Source organism: Artibeus jamaicensis, unplaced genomic scaffold (genome assembly GCF_021234435.1).
Source record: "Artibeus jamaicensis isolate MK-2021 breed Jamaican fruit bat unplaced genomic scaffold, CSHL_Jam_final contig_387, whole genome shotgun sequence".
In the NCBI taxonomy this organism is placed as follows: domain Eukaryota; kingdom Metazoa; phylum Chordata; class Mammalia; order Chiroptera; family Phyllostomidae; genus Artibeus; species Artibeus jamaicensis.
The window spans coordinates 21,019,634-21,038,326 of record NW_026521812.1 but is presented as its reverse complement, the minus strand read 5'-3'; the positions used below and the strand labels follow the sequence as shown (position 1 = coordinate 21,038,326).

General features: G+C 37.9%; 1 protein-coding gene across 1 annotated transcript in view; it reads left to right on the top strand.

Moving 5' to 3' along the window:
* Positions 1-220: 220 nt before the first annotated feature.
* Positions 221-18,693, top strand: part of RPF2 (ribosome production factor 2 homolog) — a 36,404-nt gene continuing 17,931 nt past the window's right edge. The window contains exons 1-6 of the mRNA XM_037159055.2: positions 221-298; positions 2,404-2,536; positions 5,779-5,816; positions 10,105-10,144; positions 16,365-16,446; positions 17,094-17,170. Coding sequence (XP_037014950.2) covers positions 276-298; positions 2,404-2,536; positions 5,779-5,816; positions 10,105-10,144; positions 16,365-16,446; positions 17,094-17,170 — 393 coding nt within the window. The 5' untranslated portion in view covers positions 221-275. The remainder of the gene's footprint in view (positions 299-2,403; positions 2,537-5,778; positions 5,817-10,104; positions 10,145-16,364; positions 16,447-17,093; positions 17,171-18,693) is intronic.

Below are 18,693 nucleotides of genomic sequence, written 5' to 3'. Positions count from 1 at the left end.
TCAACCTTTTTACAATCCAGGGGCAGTCCGAGAGAGCACTAGGTCCCTGAACATCGATTTCCAGGACAGAAGCTCCACAAACACCCGTAACCAAGGGAGCAGAACGCGATTCCTTCCAAACTCTCCGCCGGTGCCTCTTAGCATCCATGAAGCGCCGGCCCCGGAACTGGCGTCACACTACAGTTCCGGTTCCGCCTGTTTCCGGTCACTGTCATCTCGCGGTAACTGCGCGGTGCACGTGTGTTCGTTCACGTTTAGATCGCCTTGCTGTAGCGATGGACGCTTTGGATCGGGTTGTGTAAGTTTCCTGGCTCCCAGCCACGGGCAACGTTGGGAGAGGGGCGCCAGTGGAGGAGTGGAGTGATGTAGTTCCTGCATCCCCTCCTGGTTCCTCACACCTTCTGCCAGCCAGACGGGTGGAGGCCGATCGGTTCGCTAGTCTGGGTTTTTCTGGGTTAGTCTGCCTGCCCCGAGCGGGATCGCGGGGAAGCCCACCGTGGTAGCCGCAGAGCGGGGCGGTTGAGGGGAGAGGTTGCAGAGAAGTTTTGGCCGCTTTTTTATTGTAGCCAAATGCAGATGTTGCGATTTCCGAGATGTGAGGGAGGTGGAAGAGTCGGGGATTATAAGCACAGGCCTCGGAATCTGTCTGACAGATGTAGATGACAGACTAGGCGCGTCCACTTATGCTTTTTGGCATTGGACAATTTAATTTCTCCAGGTCTCACTTGGTGAAATAGCGTTCATAATCGTACCTCTACGATTTAAAGGTACCTCATAGAACTGTGAGGTTTGTTGGGAGAACGTATGTAAGCCTTTGCTACAGCGCGTAAAAATGCTCATTAGCTTTTCGTTTCTTCCCAACCATGTACACTTCCCTGATTTATCCTTAAACTAATTCGAAAAATACTTGTTTGTCTCCTAAATATTCCTGCTGTTATTTGCTGTTGCTTTCTTCCAATACCTGGGTTAACGTGTAAACAACAAAGTATTCTTTTAGTCATTAATTTAGAGGTTTCTAAAATGAATTTGCTATATATTCCTCTAGATGTGGGGACTGCAAAAGATGAGTAAGACTAGTTTACGATCTACTTGGGGAACGAATAAAACATAAGGTGTTACTTGCATTTTTTTTGCTGGTTGGTGAGAAGTAACTATCTCGAAAGTACATGTATAATATAAATAGCATTTATACTGCCATATAGACACACTAAATATATCTTGATTTAGTAAATAATGTCTGTATCAACCAATAAATTATTAGGAGAATATATGTGCTTTTCTATTAGGAGAATATATGTCAAGCATTTATATATGCTTGACATTTTATCTGGAGGAGAATTTTTAAAAATTTGCATGGTAAGCCAAAGTGTGTGTACATTCGGTTTCGGTTTTTTCCCTCCTTCCTGAAGTGTCCATCGGGAGTGGTAGAAGGAGGGATGGTCATCATTATTTAAGAGAGGAGGAATTCTTTCAGTAAATGGCAGAGAACTGTTGGAAAAGCAAGATCTCACTGTAGTGGAAGCAGAGGTGAAGCTCTTTTTCTGAACAGGAATGTGTAAAACACATTCTATCTCTCCTGTCACATTATAAAATGAGAACACTGAATTTGTTTTCCCCTCGTATTTTGCAGGGTGATTGGTCTAGATGAGTTTTAAAATTAGCTCATTTTGAAGATTCTGACTATTTACAAGCTCTGTAACCTTCGGCATACTACCTCTCTGGCTTCATGGTCCTCATCTACAAAATGAGGGAGGATAATAACTGAACTTGTCTCCTAGGGTCTTGGTGAAGGTTAAGCCTTAATAGAATGATTCTATAAATAAGTATCAGTCATTATTCCCTTTTGATGACAATAATGTGTGACTTTCTCAGCAGTTTTGTTGGAGTGGGATAGTGTATAATTCTTGGCAAGCATTGTGGTCTTAAACCTGGAGAAAAGATAACCAATAATGAGCCTCCTTATGTTTAGTAACTGCCCACAGGTTGATCAGCAGTCGGTGTGCAGTTCTTTGTGGTAGGTTACAGAGTTTGACTGCCTTAAGATTGAGGAAAAAAATGAAGTAAAAATAGCAACAGTATTCACTTGAGTTTTTTTCCCTCTTTAATAAAAAAGGTTTATAAAGAAGCAGTAATAAAAGAATGTTGGGAATATTAAAATGAAAGCCATTTAAAAAAAACTCAAAAGCTAATAAAATTAACCTATTTAACAGTAATAACTGAATTTTTTTTTTTTACTAATTATCTCCCCAAAAAGTGAGATTTTGTTTAGTGGTGAAATCCTAACAGATAAGTGTTATGTAATGTTTCTGTTGATTTTAAAAATTTTGCACATTAGCTAAGTTATGGTTTTATAATATGAGGAAAATATTTTAAGTTGTTATAAATTGTGATTTTTCTGAACAGAAAACCCAAAACGAAAAGAGCCAAGAGATTCCTTGAGAAGAGAGAGCCGAAGCTCAGTGAAAATGTTAAAAATGCCATGCTTATTAAAGGGGGAAATGCAAACTCAACGGTGACACAAGTGCTCAGGGATGTGGTAGGTATATATACATATTTTTTAAATGGTTTTGAAATCATTTAGGACATTTCCAGTGTACGAGTTGGGCTGCTGGAGAAATATATACATAGATGAGTTAAGAAGGGCTAGCCTTGGAGAAAAGCTCAAGTTGGAGGTTATTTGCCTTGCCGAGGCACTGAGTACTGGTTTTCCTTAAAGCAGTTGATTTTAACATTTGATTTACTCACATTTAAGGAACATATCTAACTTGTAAAGTGAAATAACCGCATATTACTATATAGTTGTTCACCAACAGCAGTTACCGTGTTAGGTGCTGAGGATTAATAGTTAGAGGAAACAGTCTCTTCCTGCAGTCAGGGAGACAGACAAGTAAAAAATTACAGCATTGTGAATTGAGTGCTGTGCTGGAAGCATGCACTGGGTGGGATGGTTGGCAGCCTCGGAACAAGATCTGGGTGAGGAAGAGAATGTTTTTTATGCCTGAGGAAAAAGCTTGTTCAAAGGAAGTGTGGTCCTGGGTGGTGTGGCTTGGTTGGTTGGCCTGTGAACTGCAGGGATGCAGGTTTAATTCCCAGGCAGAGCACATGCCTGGGTTGTGCGTTTGGTCCCGATTGAGGTGTATACAAAAGGCAACCAGTTGGTGTTTCTCACATCAAAGTTTCTCTCCCTCTCTTTCTTGCTCCCTTCCCCCTCTCTAAAATCAATGACTATGTACTTGGCTGAGGATTAAGAAAATAAATAAGGCCCTGGCTGTTATGGCTCAGTGAATTGAGCACTGGCATGCGAGCCAAAAGGTTGCCAGTTCAGTTCCTTGTCAGGGCACATGCCTGGGTTGCAGGCCGGGTCCCCAGTTGGGGGCAAGCAGGTGGCAATTGATCGATGTTTCTCTTACACATTGATGTTTCTCTCCCTCTCTTTCTCCCCTCTCTGAGAATAAATTTTAAAAAAATATATTTTTTAATAAAAAAGAAAACAAGAAAGTGTGAAGGATCATGATGCATTTGGGGAACTGAAAATAATTGGGGTGGCAAAAGAAAAGTGGGCTATATGAAAACTAGAAGAATAGGTAGGGATAACATAATATGGAGTTTGAGGTTTATTCTGAAAGCTCAGTGGGACCATTGAAAGATTTTAAGTAAGAGATCTGATCCATTTAATCAACTTGACTACAGAGGGTTGAAACAAAGGTAGGGAACTATTTAAGCCTTTGCTGTCAGCCAGGTAAAGAGGGTCAGTGGTGATGATGAAAATGAGATAATCAGAGAGAATAGATGTTAAGGTTAGAAGAGTTTGTGCGTGAGTAAGAAGTATGACTTAACCAGGTACTGCTTGGATGCTTGATGAGCGATAATCCAATTAAAGAATATATCTTGTGGAGCAGGTTCTTTGGGGGGGGGAGTGATATGTTCAGTTTAGAACCAGTAATTTAAGTGGTGAAGATAAAAGTTTTATGTACCTGTGTAGCCTGATGTCTGGCCCAGTATCTGGCACATAGTAAGTTGCTCAGTAAATGTTTAATCAGTGAGTGAAAGGCATAGTCTGTAGTAGGTGTCTGAGTACAGCAGATAGATTCTTGGAGTTAAATCAACTAAATAATTGAATAGATTTTGAAACTTGACTAAACGCCCTATGATTTTTAAACAGCAGTCAATTCAGCTATCTAACATATATTCATTCTTTTTGTTTGTCTGAATGTCATTGTGTTGATGGGATACTGCTCTTGTCCTCCCAGTATCCTTTCAACACAATAACCCTATGTTGTGTTTACGTAATCTGTAAGAACAGCGCAATATTACAGATTATTACTATAGTTCACACTCACTGATGTCTCTTGAGTTGTCAAAAATTGGTGGTAATGGCCCTAGCTGGGTCGCTCAGTTAGTTAGAGCGATGTCCCCATACTCCAAGGTTGCAGCGTTGATCCCCGGTCTGGGCACAGACAAGGATCAACCAGTGAATGCATGAATGGGTGGAACAGGAGATTCGTGTGGCTTACTTCCTCCCTCCCTCCCTTCTCTCTCTCAAATCAATTTTTAAAAAAGGAATAGGTGGTAATGTTCATTCCACAGAGGTGGTGAAACGTGGTCAAGAATCATCATAAGTGTTAGTAGAAAGATAGATTTTACTGGGGAATTTCTTCTCTCCCTCTTTTTTTGTCTTGTCCTTACCTGAGGATATTTTTTTCATTGCTTTGAGAGAGGGGAAGGGGTAGGGGAGAGAGCAACACTGATGCAAAAGAGAAGCATCTGCAGGTTGCCTCCTTACACACCTGAACCAGGGTGGATCAAACCCACAAACCAGGCATGTGCCCCAACCTGGAACTGAACTTGCAGCTTTTCAGTCATGGGACAGTGCTCCAACCAGCTAAGCCATACCAGCCAGGGCTGGTGGATTTCTTTTGTTCACCAGCAGTAATAGTTAATGAATGATCATTTCACCTTATTTTTCATTGTTTTCCTTCATTTACCTCTTTCTGTAATGCAAGGCAATGTCTTAGATCTTTGTTGTTCCCTGTGGCACAGAAATACTGACTGTATATATGTAATAAGTTGATTATTAGTGGATGGGTGAAAATAAGTAGGAAGAAAAATGAAAAGAGGGTTGAAAAACAGGGAAAAAAATTTAAAGATTTTATTTATTTATTTTTAGGCAGAGGAGAAGGGAGGGAGAAAGAGTGGGAGAGAAACATCAGTGTGTGGTTGCCTCTTGCATGCCCCATGATGGGGACCTGGCCCACAACCCAGGCCTGTCCCCTGAATGGGAATCAACCAGCGACCCTTCATTTTGCAGGCCGGTGCTCAATCCACTGAGCCACACCAGCCAGGGCTTAAACTGGCTAGTATTCTGATTGCCATCATTATAACTGTTTCAGTTTCCTCGTTTCCAGATACTATTTCAATTCTGTCAGCTTTTCCTGGTAGTATTTATTTTTTCTATTTCTTTCTGCTCTTTTTACTCTCAAATTGTTTGCCTGGAAAGAATGGAGTAGGTAGAATTTAAAGAAATGAAGGGAAGCATTTAAGCTGGATAGACTATTGAAGGGGCATAGAAAATTATAACTAGGTAAGTCCAGGCTTAATTAAAATACGAAGCTTATGCTGCACGTTGTCGTAAGTGATCAAAAGGGAGCCAAGCAGAGGACATCAGAATACGGTTTAGGGAGCAGAGTAATCTTGTATAATGACTGTTACAATGCTTTATTTTTACCTCTGCTTTACCGAATGTGTTTTGTTTTGAAAGCTTTAAATTATGTTTTACAGTATGCACTGAAAAAACCATATGGAGTCCTGTATAAAAAGTAAGTTTTTTTTTATAATTTTACTTTAAATTATATTAATTCATTATAAAAATAACAAACAGCCACTTTAAGAAAGATTTAGGAACATATTTTTTAAAAAACACTATAGTTCCTTACATATAGCTATTTGTATTTCTTAAAATTTATTTCTGTCCAGTCTGTTTTCACATGTATTGAATAGTCTTACATAATTGTAATAGTAGCATATATTATTTTGAAATAATTTTAGACTTAAGAAAAGTTGCAAAAAATAGTCGAGTTCCCCATATGTCCTTCAACCAGCTTCTCTTAATGTTTATCTTGCATAACCATAGTGCAATGATAAAAAATAAGAAATTAACACCGGTACAACAGTGTTAACTAAATTGCAGGCTTGGTTTGGTTTGGAACTATTTTTCCACTAATGTCCTTTTTCTCTACCGGGATCCCACATAGCATTTAGTCAATATGTCTCCATAGTTTCCTCCAGTTTGTGACAGTTCCTCAGTCTTTCATGACCTTGATACTCCTCAGTTATTTTGTAAAATATCCCTCATTTTGGATTTGCCTGAAGTTTCTCATGAATAGATTGAGATTATGCATTTTTGGCAAGAATACCACCACAGTGATGTGCTTTTTCTCAGAAAATCACACCAGGGAGTACATGATGATGTGTTAGACTGGTGGCATTAACCTTGGTTGAAGGGGTGTCTGCTGAGTTTCTCCACTATAAAGTTACTATTTTTCTCTTTGTAACTAGTACATTACAGTTTGGAAGAGATACTTTGAGACCATACAAAGACTATGCAAATAATCTTTTTTCTCCTGAAACTTCTGCTTACTAATTTTAGCATCCATCTGTGGATCTGGTCTACAACAGTGATTACAGTGGTGGTTTAATGGTTTTCTATTTTCCTCATTCCTTCTGTATTTATTAATTCGAATTCTGTAAAGAAAATCTGTCTCCTGTCTCTCTCTCTATTTATTTATTTATATAAGTGTGGGCTTACAGATACTTACTATATTGAGTTATAATCCCATGCTATTATTTATTTTTGTGGTTTATATTATTCTACATTTGGCCATTGAGATCTCTCTCAGGTTGGCTCCTCTGCCCTTTCAGCGTGCACCCTGTTTGAGTCCTTACTTTCTGGGACCCCAACATACTCCAGGCTCATCTTGTATTTTCCTCGCTGCAGCCCTGGAATCAGCCCCTGCTCCGTGGAGCCTTAGAGAAACAAAGATCTGAGCACTAAGTGTGCTAAGTTGCTGCTGAAATGTCACTGTGTCTAGGTGCTCTGGGCAGGCAGATCTTAAAAATGCATATTATATATATTAACCTATGCATACATGCACATCTCCATTTGCTTATATTTATCTTCATGGGGTGGAGCAACAGTAGGTTTACAGTTGTGAGTACATGAAACTCTTTATTCTTGTATTACTATTTACTAATTATTATTTTCCATATGAGCAACTATAAATGTACTATGTCCCACACTGTATATTTAAAAACCCTGAGTTCATAATGATACTTTCAATTTCAATCCTGTACCACAGAATTCATTTCCATCTTTCTCCTTTTCTTATTTGTAACTTCTTCTAACAGTGAGAAACCTGGCTTCCATTATTATATTTATTTGTATAATTCTAGTATACACATAGTTTCAGAATTTCTAACCCTATAAGAAACAATGTACTAACTAGAGTACAGAATTTTTTTTGTGTCTTTAACCTTACAGTGTCCAACCAAAGTAGTGTTTTCCAATATAACTTAGGTTACATACTTTTTTGTTTGTTTGCTTCCCTTCTTTAATGTGATTGTTATTTATTTATACTACAGTTAGGGTTATTTATTACAGTTTATATTTTATTTTGGGTTTTCAGCTGCATCGTGGTGGTGGTTTTAGTTTATGTATGTAAAATTTACTCTTTGTGGTATACAATTTTGTGGGGTTTGACAGATGCATTGAGTTGTGTCTACAACTACAGCCATACAGAAATAGTTGCATTATCCTGAAAATTCCTTTGTGCTGTGCTCTTTATAGTTCTCCCCCTTTCTCTCCCTTGTAACCAGTGACTTGTTTTCCATCCTTACAGTCCTTTGTCAGAATGTCATGTAAATCAAATTATACAACATGTGTTGTATATTTGACATCATATTCTTTCATTAGCAAAATGAATTTAAAATTTATCTGTTGTTCCGTACATGCAATTTTGTATCAAGCCTTTTCCATTTATGTTATAAATAGTGGTCCTTTCAGTGTGCCAGTATAATGCCTATTAAATGGTTATACTAAAATTTACTATTCCTTAACATGGAGGTATTTAGGTTTTTCACTTTTTTGTCCTTAGAAGTAATGCTAAAGTGGTCATTTTTACATAAATGAGTTATCTTTTGAATTAGATTCTACATGAGGTGCCTAGACATGTGTTTACAGGTTACAGCTTCATGCTTAATATAGCATATTAACATTGGTTTTTTGAAAAGTTTATCCTTTTGATGGAGCACAATATAAAAAAGTTATATAGGCTTTTACCTACTTTTGTATTATTGGTTTTATTTTATTTTAAAGATTTCCTTTTTTTCTTCCTGTCTTTCTTTCTTTCTTCCCTTCCTTTTTTTTTTTTTTTTTTTTGAGAGACGGGGAGGGAGAAAGAGGGAGAGAAGAAACATCCATCAGTTGCCTCTCCCCAGCTGGGGACCTGGCCTGCAACCCAGGCTTGTGCTCTGACTGAGAACTGAACTGGCAGCCTTTTGTCCACAAGGTGGCGCTCAATCCACTGAGCCACATCAGCCAGGGCTTACTTATTTTTTAATTAATAAATGAAAATATTTTAACTTATACTTCTGTATGTTTCCAACAGGTCATACTTACTTATTTGTGAATTGCTGTTGGCTGTTAATCAAGCTACTTCTTTTAAAAGTAATGATGTATTGCCTTGGCTGGTATAGCTCAGTGGATTGAGCACGGGCCTGTGAGGCAAAGGGTTGCGGGCTCAATTCCCAGTCAGGGCACATGCCTGGGTTGCGGGCCAGTTTCCGGTAGGGGACACACGAGAGACAACCACACATTGATGTTTCTCTCCCACTCTTTCTCCTTCCCTTCCCCTCTCTCTAAAAATAAATAGAATATTTTTTTAAAAAGTAATGATGTATTTATGTTAGATAATTACAATAATGAGTAAATAATCATGCATAGATAAGCACCATACATTTTGACATGATTGTTGCTCATCTGTTTTTATGTCTGTACAGTTACTATTCAAACAAAATTGAGATCATGTTGTGTGTATATATATATATATGGTTTTCTCTTTAAATTCATAAAACTTATAAACTGTTTTATACTTTTTGATTAAAAATTATAATTATACACTGAAAATATAAATATATTTTTCCAGAACAACCAACATCCCTAGTTTCTTACATGTATTTTACCAGAATTTCTTTATGCATATTTAAGTAAATAAAAGTATATATTCTTATTTTACAGGAAAGATAGCATATTATCCATTTCTCTACCTACTGCTTCCCCTTCTCCTCTACTAGTGTTGTGGTCCATTACATCATTTTTGTTTCTTTTCTATATTACTTATATGGGTCCTTACTGATGCCATTCACTCTTACTACACTACCTACCATTCTCATATAGAAGACAGAGCAGTCCTTTGGAAAGAAAATTTGAATGCATTCATATTACTCTCCTGCCTAAAATTCTTTAGTGCCTTCCCTTTCTCTTTTAATATGTACATTCCCTAACTCTGCCTAAAGATGTAGAAAGGTACTACATCTTTAACCACTGTTGTTCCTTTGCTCACTAAGTTCCAGTGACACTTGCCTGCTTTCTGTGTCTTGAATAGTCTATGCTTGTTTTCATCTTAGAATCTTTGCTTAGTCTAGTCCCTCTTCCTACTCTTAGCCCCAAAACTTTACTCCGGCTAACTGCTCATTTTGCAGGTCTCAGCTCAAATATTCATTTTCTACTTTTCACATTGAAGAATACCTTATTTTATTTTTGTCACAATAATTGTTATTTTTTGAAATTGTGTAATTTTTCCACTAGAATGTAATATCCAAGAAAGCAAGGCTCTTGTTGACATGGCATTAGGGTATCTCTAGCTCCTAGAGTAGAGTCTGGCACAGAATAGGTCCTAAATAAATATTTCAATGAGTGAATATCTTCCTAGCTTCTTTTTTTTTTGATCATCTGAATATAAAATTATATTTACTTATATGTTAGTTGTTATGGGTGAATTACTTATTAAGATTATTAAAACTTGGCTCACCTTTTAAATATATTTGTAGGAAAAATATTACAAGACCATTTGAGGATCAGACATCATTGGTAAGTATGCAAATCTTTCTCATTTAAGAGATCATGTATGTGATTATTCAGACTAATTATTTAGTACATCTAATATGTGATACTTTTTAAATTAGAAATCATCCTATGCGAGAGAATTTTGGTGTAAAATAGAAGGGAGATAAGGCTTTCATACTTTTAAAATATGACTATAGAGCTTACATTTCACTGTGACCAGTATGTTATTATCCACTGCTTGCAAGTCTGTTGGTAGAATTTTAAAAAATTTAATTGTATTTTAAGTGCATAATTAATGGATTATCAAAGGAAGCTTGTTATGAGTCTATTCTTATAAAGCAGGTTTGATTTTTAAGAATCTGACTTCTTTGGATATTTTTAGTATAAGGAACTCTACATGAATTAATTGCTAACAGTTCTCGGTTACTTTACTATAAAGTTAATCAAATTTCTTTTTGAATGTATTGTAACCAGAATGAAATGAAGAAGCCTAGTGAATGAAATCAGAAAGTAAAAGGTGGTATATAGTGAATGATGAATGGACTTTGAGAATGTGATCATATTGGTTTCTTTTTTAAAAAAACCTTAAGGGAATAACTATTTTGAACTGTTTAACTTTATAAAAGGAATCAGAGTGTGATTATATTCTTTTGACAGGAACACCATTACTGTTTTTTTCTTTGAGTTAGTAGATTCTTTTTAAAAGAAAGGGCTTTTGAATAGAATCTCAATTATTTAGAAGAGACATTTAATGTCTTTGCTAATGTAGAAACTAACTGTGATGAAAATCGTATTAAAAAATAATTGACGGACTTCCGCCAAGATGGAGGCGTAGGTGGAAACACTTTGCATCCTCGTACAACCAAATCTAAAAACAACAAAGTTTTAACAACAATAAACGCAACCAAACCACACAGAAAATCGACAATACGGAGTCTGAAAACAATGAACCGCTCAGCTAAACCGGTAAGAGGGGCGAAGCCAGCAGCACAGCAGGTTGGGCAAAAAAGATCCCCAACCCGGGCAGTGTGCAGGCAGCTGAGGGCACGGATCCCAGGTGCGGGCTAGCTACCGGTGGACACAGGGAAGAGGCGTGGCTGGCTGTCTGTGGTTGGTCACACATTTGCATGCAGATAAGCCAGTGAAGAGGCGAGCATTGAGACCATGAGGCGTGGGGCGGCAGGCTCGCACATTTGTGCTCAGATAAACAGGCGGGGGGGAGAGGGGAGGTGAGGTGGACTGGGTGAGCGGAGAGGACTGCCATTGTTCCCTCTCTGGCTCCGCCCCCACATACAGCATCACAACCCAGCAACCGGGTGGCCCTGCCCTGGTGAACACCTAAGGCTCCACTCCTCATACCTAACAGGCACGAACAGATCAAAACATGGCTCAAGAACAACTCAGAGCCCAAGAGCCAGTAAATCTAAGCGACCAAGAAGTAGCCAAACTTTCAGATGCACAGTTCAAAACACTGGTGATCAGGATGCTCACAGAACTGGTTGATTTTAGTCACAAATTAGAGGAATATATGAAGGCTAAACTAATTGAAATGAATGGTAATGCACAGGAAACCAATAGTAATGGAAAGGAAACTGGGACTCAAAGGAGTGGACCAGAAGGAAGAAAAAAATGACCAAACAGAAAAGGATGAAGAATCAAGAATTCAAAAAAATGAGGAGAGGCTTAGGAACCTCCAGAACATCTTTAAATGCTCCAACATACAAATTATAGGGGTACCACAAGGGGAGGAGGAACAGTCATGAGTGTAAACCTTATTTGAACAAATAATAAAAGGAGAACTTCCCCATTCTGGCAAAGGAAATATAGACTTCCAGGAAAGAGATGTCCCAAAGACTTCTCAGAGTCCCAAAGAAGTTGGACCCAAGAAGGAACATACCAAGGCACATCATAATTACATTAGCCAAGATTAAAATGAAGGAGAGAATCCTAGAAGCAGCAAGAGATAAGGAAGGGGACAGTTACCTACAAAGGAGTTCCCATCAGACTGTCAGTGGATTTCTCAAAAGAGACATTACAGGCAAGAAGGTGCTGGAAAGAAGTATTCCAAGTCATGAAAACCAAAGACCTACAACCAAGATTGCTCTATCCAGCAAAGTTTTCATTTAGAATGGAAGGACAGATAAAGTGCTTCTCAGATAAGACCAAATTCAAGGAGTTCATCATCACCAAGCCTTTATTATATGAAATGTTAAAGGGACTTACCTAAGAGAAAGAAGATAAAAAAAGATGAACAGTGAAAGGACAGCAAACTCACAGTTATCAACAACCACACCTAAAACAAAAGCAGATTAAGAGGACAGCTGGATCAGGAGTGAACTATAGAAATGAAGATCAAGTGGAAGGTTAGCAACAGGGGAGTGGGAGAAGGAGAAGGGGAGAGAAGGTACAGAGAATAAGTAGCATAGACAGTAGATAGAAAATAGGGGGGAGGGTAAGAATAGTAGGGGAAATATAGACTCTAAAGAACTTGAGACACATGTTCATGAACTAAAGGGGGGAATGGTAGGGGAGGGGTGTGCAGGGTAGAAGGGAACGGAGGGGAGGAAATAGAACAAGTGTAATGGCATAATCAATTAAAAAAAGAAAATGATTGGCTTGTGATGTTATTTATAATAGCCAAATTGTAGTACATATGTACAATGGAATATTACTCTGCCATAAAAAAGAATGAGATCTTAACCATTTGTGACAGCATGGATGGGCCTAGAGAATATCATGCTAAGTGCAATAAGCTAGACAGAAAGACAAATGCCATATGATTTCATTTACATGTGGAACATACACAACAAAATAAACAAACAGAATAGATATAGATATAGAGAATAGACTGATGGTTGCCATAGGGGAGGGGAGTTGGGAAACTAGGTGGAAAAAGTGAAGGGATTACGAGGTACTGATTTGTAGGTACAGAAGAGCCTCAGGGATATAAAGTACAGCATAGGGTATGTAGTCAACAATGTTGTCATATCTATGTTTGGTGCCAGGTGGGTACTTGAAATACTGGGGGGAACACTTTGTAAAGTATGTGGTTGTCTAATCGGTATGCTGTACACCTAAAACTAATACAGAATAATATTGAAATGTAAATAATTGAAAAGTAAAATTTAAAAAAGAAGAAAAGTGGCAAAATAAATATTCAGTGTTTACCGAATTACTTTCATTGGAAGCCTTAGGTTCTTAACAGTTATTTATTGAAGGGATCATGAAAGTGAAAATACCTGGTCTAACCCAGGATTCTATCTCTTCCATCCATCCCTTATCAAGAGCTAGTATTGTTTTGTGGCACCATGATGCTTTTAGTTGTGTGACCACACTTTAGCAGTGCTATTATGTTACAGAATTTATAGCATTCTTTACTCTTTCAATCCAGTGTTGATGTGACACTTTTTCTTACACTTAATAATTGGACATTTCCTTGTTGTTCTACCGCCTCTGGGGATAGAAGATAGTCCATTGGCTACACTAAGTCTCAGGCCTCTAAGCTTAAAATGACTGTGGAAACGGTGGTCATGTTGCAAATGTGATTGAATTCCTCTTCCTGACCTCCCTACCCCCATTCCTTACACTACAGTCTTGGAATTGTGCTTTAGAATAAGAGTTGGCGCTCTGACCAGTGTGTGGCTCAGTTGATTGGAGCATCATATCATAGGCTGAAAGGTTGTGGGTTTGATTCCTGGTCAGGGCACATACCAAGATTGTGGTCCGAGCATGCGGGAGGCAGCCGATCAATGTTTCTCATATTGATGCTTCTCTCTCCCTCCCCCTCTCTTTAAAAAAGTCCGTAAGCATGTCCTCAGATGAGGATTGAAAAAAATAAATAAATAAAAATAAGAATTGGCAAGTATGCCTCCCTGTGGGCCAAATCCCTGTTAGTGTGAGGTCCAAGAGCTGAAAATGGTTTTTATATTTTTTAAGGGTTTTTTTTTTTAAGTATATAAAAATCCTAAAACATTCACTCTGGCATTTTGCAGATAATTTGTCAAAACCTTGTTCTAGAATTTTAACAGAAAGTGGGCTTTATAGAGAATAACAGCAGAGAGAAAGGTATTATATTGGGTTGCCAGAAAGGTATGTATGATTTTTTGTAAAATAAAAGACACATTTTTCATTTTTGCCAATGACTTTACTGATTTGGATATTTCGAGTATGTTGGCTATCTCCCCATGTGTTGTAATGTTGATTGTTCTCAATTAATGTCCCAATTTGATAACTATCAACTTCAACTTATTTACCAGACCATGGAGCATCATCATCCAGTGAGAAATCTCCAGCACAGCACTGTGCAAGCCACTTTTGACACCCTCGGTTGGTCGTAGCACCATCTCCATACACTGCACAAATCTTTTTTTTTTGCATTTCAGTTACATTTTTACTTTTCTTGAAATAGTAAAGCATAATATGCCCAAAATACTGTGTTTTCTTCTATTTTCTTTTCTTTTCTTTTTATTTTTTTTTAAAGATTTTCTTTATTTACCTTTAAGAGAGGAAGGGAAGGAGAGAGGGAGAGAAACATCAGTGTGTGGTTGCCTCTAGTGCGTCCCCTGCTGGGACCTGGCCTGCAACCCAGGCACGTGCCCTGACTGGGAATTGAACCGTGATCCTTTGATTTGCAGGCCTGAGCTCAATCCACTGAGCTATGCCAGCCAGAGCCCATTTTCAGTATTAAAATGGCTACACAAAAATTCATCAATTTTGTTAATTTTTTAAAAATATTTATTTATTTTTAGAGAGAGGGGAAGGGAAGGAGAAAGAGAGGGAGAGAAACATCAGTGTATGGTTGCCTCTTACATGTACCCCACTGGGGACCTGGCCCGTAACCCAGGCATGTGCTCTGACTGGGAATCGAAATGGCGATCTTTTGCTTCACAGGTTGTTAATTTTTTTTTAAATGGGTGCTGATACAACAGCTGTCACAATACAGTCTAACAAAATTGTTTTGAATAAAGTTAAACAACTAAGCACTACTAGAGCCATCTTAGAGGGGGAAAAACCAAACAAACTTTTTGGCCAATGCAGTATATATGTGAAAGTTTATGGAAAGCTTGGCGTGTAATCATAATATGAGGATGTAAAAAGACATGCTAAGAGAGCATTTTTATTGATTTGGCCACTTAAAAAACATTTTAAACATCCATTTTGTGCTCGAGACAGTATCAGGTACTTTCATATACGACAAATCATGTGGGCCTTAAAGATTTTTTCCTCAGGTGTTTTTGTCCCTGATGTACACGTGATAAAGTTCTCAGAAAGGTTGACCGCCTTGCCTTCCATGGTAAATGACAGAGCTAGAATCCTTGGGCTTTCTGGCTTTGCGTCCTCCTCACGGGCAGTGGATAGGTAAGTGGGTATTTTCCCCACTTGCATTGCTTAGACACTGGAAAGAGTGATAACCACACCAGGGGGCCATGTCTCAGGGAGTCTTATAACCATTAAAGAGAAGTTGAGGATCATGATAGTTTTATCTGTTTTTTAATGTTTCATGATTAATTTAAAAACCCTTTCCAACTAGACTCGAACACATCGAATCTAATTTTTGTGCTGAGATTGGTAATCTCAGTAAACTGAATCAGACTGGGGTATAGTGAGCATGTGTATCAGTATAAAAGGAGCTGTCCAGGATGACTTTCCACTCCTATGAGATCTGTATGGAAGTCAGCACTTCGGAGAGCCTAATGGAAGAGAGAATTCTTACTGGTAGGACAACGTAGTTCGGTCAGTCAGCCTTTGCTGTGCACACACAGTGGAACTAGTCACAGCTGGGGTGGTGTGGAGGTTCTAGGGCAAGGTCCTTGTGTGGATGAAGGTTGTAATGAAAAGTAGATGTATGCACTGTAAGCTTCTGAGTCCAGTTGTAAAATTCCAAAAGCACCATGTTGATTAATGATAGCAGGAATGTCCCATGAGTAAAGGCATTTGTTCGGCAAATTAAATACTCGGTGTGCTGTTTCAAACTAACTGTATAGCTGAAAATATAAATGGTCTTCATTTATTAACCTAGTAGTTTTCATATATATTTATTTTTGAATTTACATGTTTTTGCAAATTTGAAGTAAGAGGTAGAAATAAAGCTCTTTTCAGCTGTTCATTCCCACTTAATTTATTAAGTCTTCATTAACGTACACTGGGGAAAAAAACTGATATGTACACACACATATTTAGTTCAGAGGTAGAGGTCTTAAGTTTCTTATTTTATTCATTGATTGGGATTTCTTTGGTTTTTTAGGAATTCTTTTCAAAGAAGTCAGATTGTTCTTTATTTATGTTTGGCTCCCATAATAAGAAGCGGCCAAATAATCTAGTAATAGGTAAGTATCATTTACTTTGTGATATTTTTGTTACAGAGTCACTTCTGTGACAAGTAATTGGTGATATTGAGGATTCAGGAGTGACTAATAAGCTCTAAAGTAATATTTTTTTCCATGTGAGTTTGAATAAAATTTTTTGTCTACTGGTCTTCAGGTAAAGAAAGAGTGGACATATAAATATTGCCCTACCTCAAGTTGTAGATATTTTTCTAATATAAGACATATATATCCTAAATCAGTATTAGAGTTAGGAAAAAAATAGCACTCCTACCTATATAGATTAACCCTTTCCTAATAACTATCTGTTTAATAATGGATACATTTAAAAAGAAGAAAAACCCTTGACTGGGTGTTCTGAGACTTGGTCTGCCGTGCTCAGTGGGTCAGGCAAGCAAACCCTGTACCCTCTGTGGACCTCTATCTACTAATTTATAAAATAAGGGAGTTTGGCTAAATGATTTCTAAGATCCTTTAAGGACCAAGATCGCAACAATCTATCCTAGGTAATGTTGAGAATTTAAAGTAGAGGAAACGTGTTTGAGGCTTATAAGCAGAAAGAAAAGAGGCAGGTATCATAACGTTTTGAACATTACAGATAAGCTGTTTGGGAAAAACAAATGTTTAAAAGAAAATGATTTTCCTTCTAGGTCGTATGTATGACTACCATGTGCTGGATATGATTGAATTAGGTATTGAGAAGTTTGTCTCTCTAAAAGATATTAAGGTAAGATGGTGATAAAAAATTTTTTTGTAATGTTGCTCTTGGGCAGTAGTGACATCTTGCGGTGAACAGTGCTGGTACAATTTTGTACCATAAGAAAGAACTTTGTTTTTATACTAATGTGCTCTAAGATGAAAGCACAATTTCATTCGACCTTTACTTTAAAAAGAATAGATTTATAGCGTATGGCACATGTGGGTCTTCTGGTAGTTAGACTTCAGAGTGGTTACTATCTCTTGTCTAGGCCCATAGTTTAAATGCTATTCTTTCCCTCCAAGTTATCACAGTACCTATTTCATGGAACTCCAGAAGTTCTCCAATTTTCAGAGTGAGCCCTGTTCTAAACCTAGGAAGCTTTAACTGATCCTACAGTATTTTGGCTAGTAGCCTCCAGTTGTTAGCTCGGTCCTCCTCTTTAGGACTTGCATGTTGGTGCCTCCTTTGTTTGAATGGGATTATGAGATGGAAAGTAGTAAATAGCAAGAAATTTAGCTTGTGGGTCCAAATTGGGCTTCTGCTCCCTCAGAACTCTGCTTCTGGACTTAATCTATTCCATCAAATACATTATTTCACTTAGACCTCATAACTATCCTATGAAAGGTAGAAATTACTTTCCCTATTATATAGATTTAGAGATTGAAGCCCAGAGGAATTCCACTGTTGACTCGGACTCATACATAAAGTAAATGGTATAAACAGTTAGGACTCAAGGACTTTGAAAGAAAGGATACTGAAGTTTATAATGGAAAGTTATATAGTTGCTTTAGTGTATGGGTCTTTTAGGGTGATGGTGTAAGTTGAAAAGACTATAGCAAATATTGTAATAAGTCCTTCCCCCAATGTCTTCTAAAAAGAGGACATAACTTTCAGGTTTCCCATGCGTTTGAAACAAAGGTTCTTACCAGATCCCCACTTAGCTACATCAGTGTCCTCAGGCACAGTGTAGAACAGTAGCCCAAGATTGGATTAGAGGGAGAACACTTGGGTTTGAGGCCTGTCTTGGCCATTTAGATGATGTTTGTGACCTGATAAAGTCCATTACTTCCCAAGCACTCAATTTCAATCAAGTATTAAATAACAACATCAAATGAGATACTATATGAGAAAATGCTTATCAATGAAAATAATATATTGGAAGTCATTTTGTAAAGTGTGTAAACTGTGGTGCTTTATTAGGGTGGAAGCCATCATTTTTTAGTTTCTCTTTGTGGCTGTGCACAGATTCCTGGAAATGAGCAGCACATTGCCTTCACCACTTCTGCTAGCTGGGTCACCAGTTAGTGGGCTTGGGCTTGGGCTTGAGCACTGGCTGATAATGTATGCACGCCAACCCCTCTACTCCTTCCACTGTCACTGCAGCTTGTAAACTGGACCATGAATGGTTTTCAGGTCTCATTCTTAACGAGAACCATTTAAACTGAGTACTAAACTTTGACTCATGGAGCATATCCATAACCACAAAATTTGTTGATTGCTGAGTATATGCTTACATTGGCAATCCCTGTGTAGACTGTTAGCCCGTCACT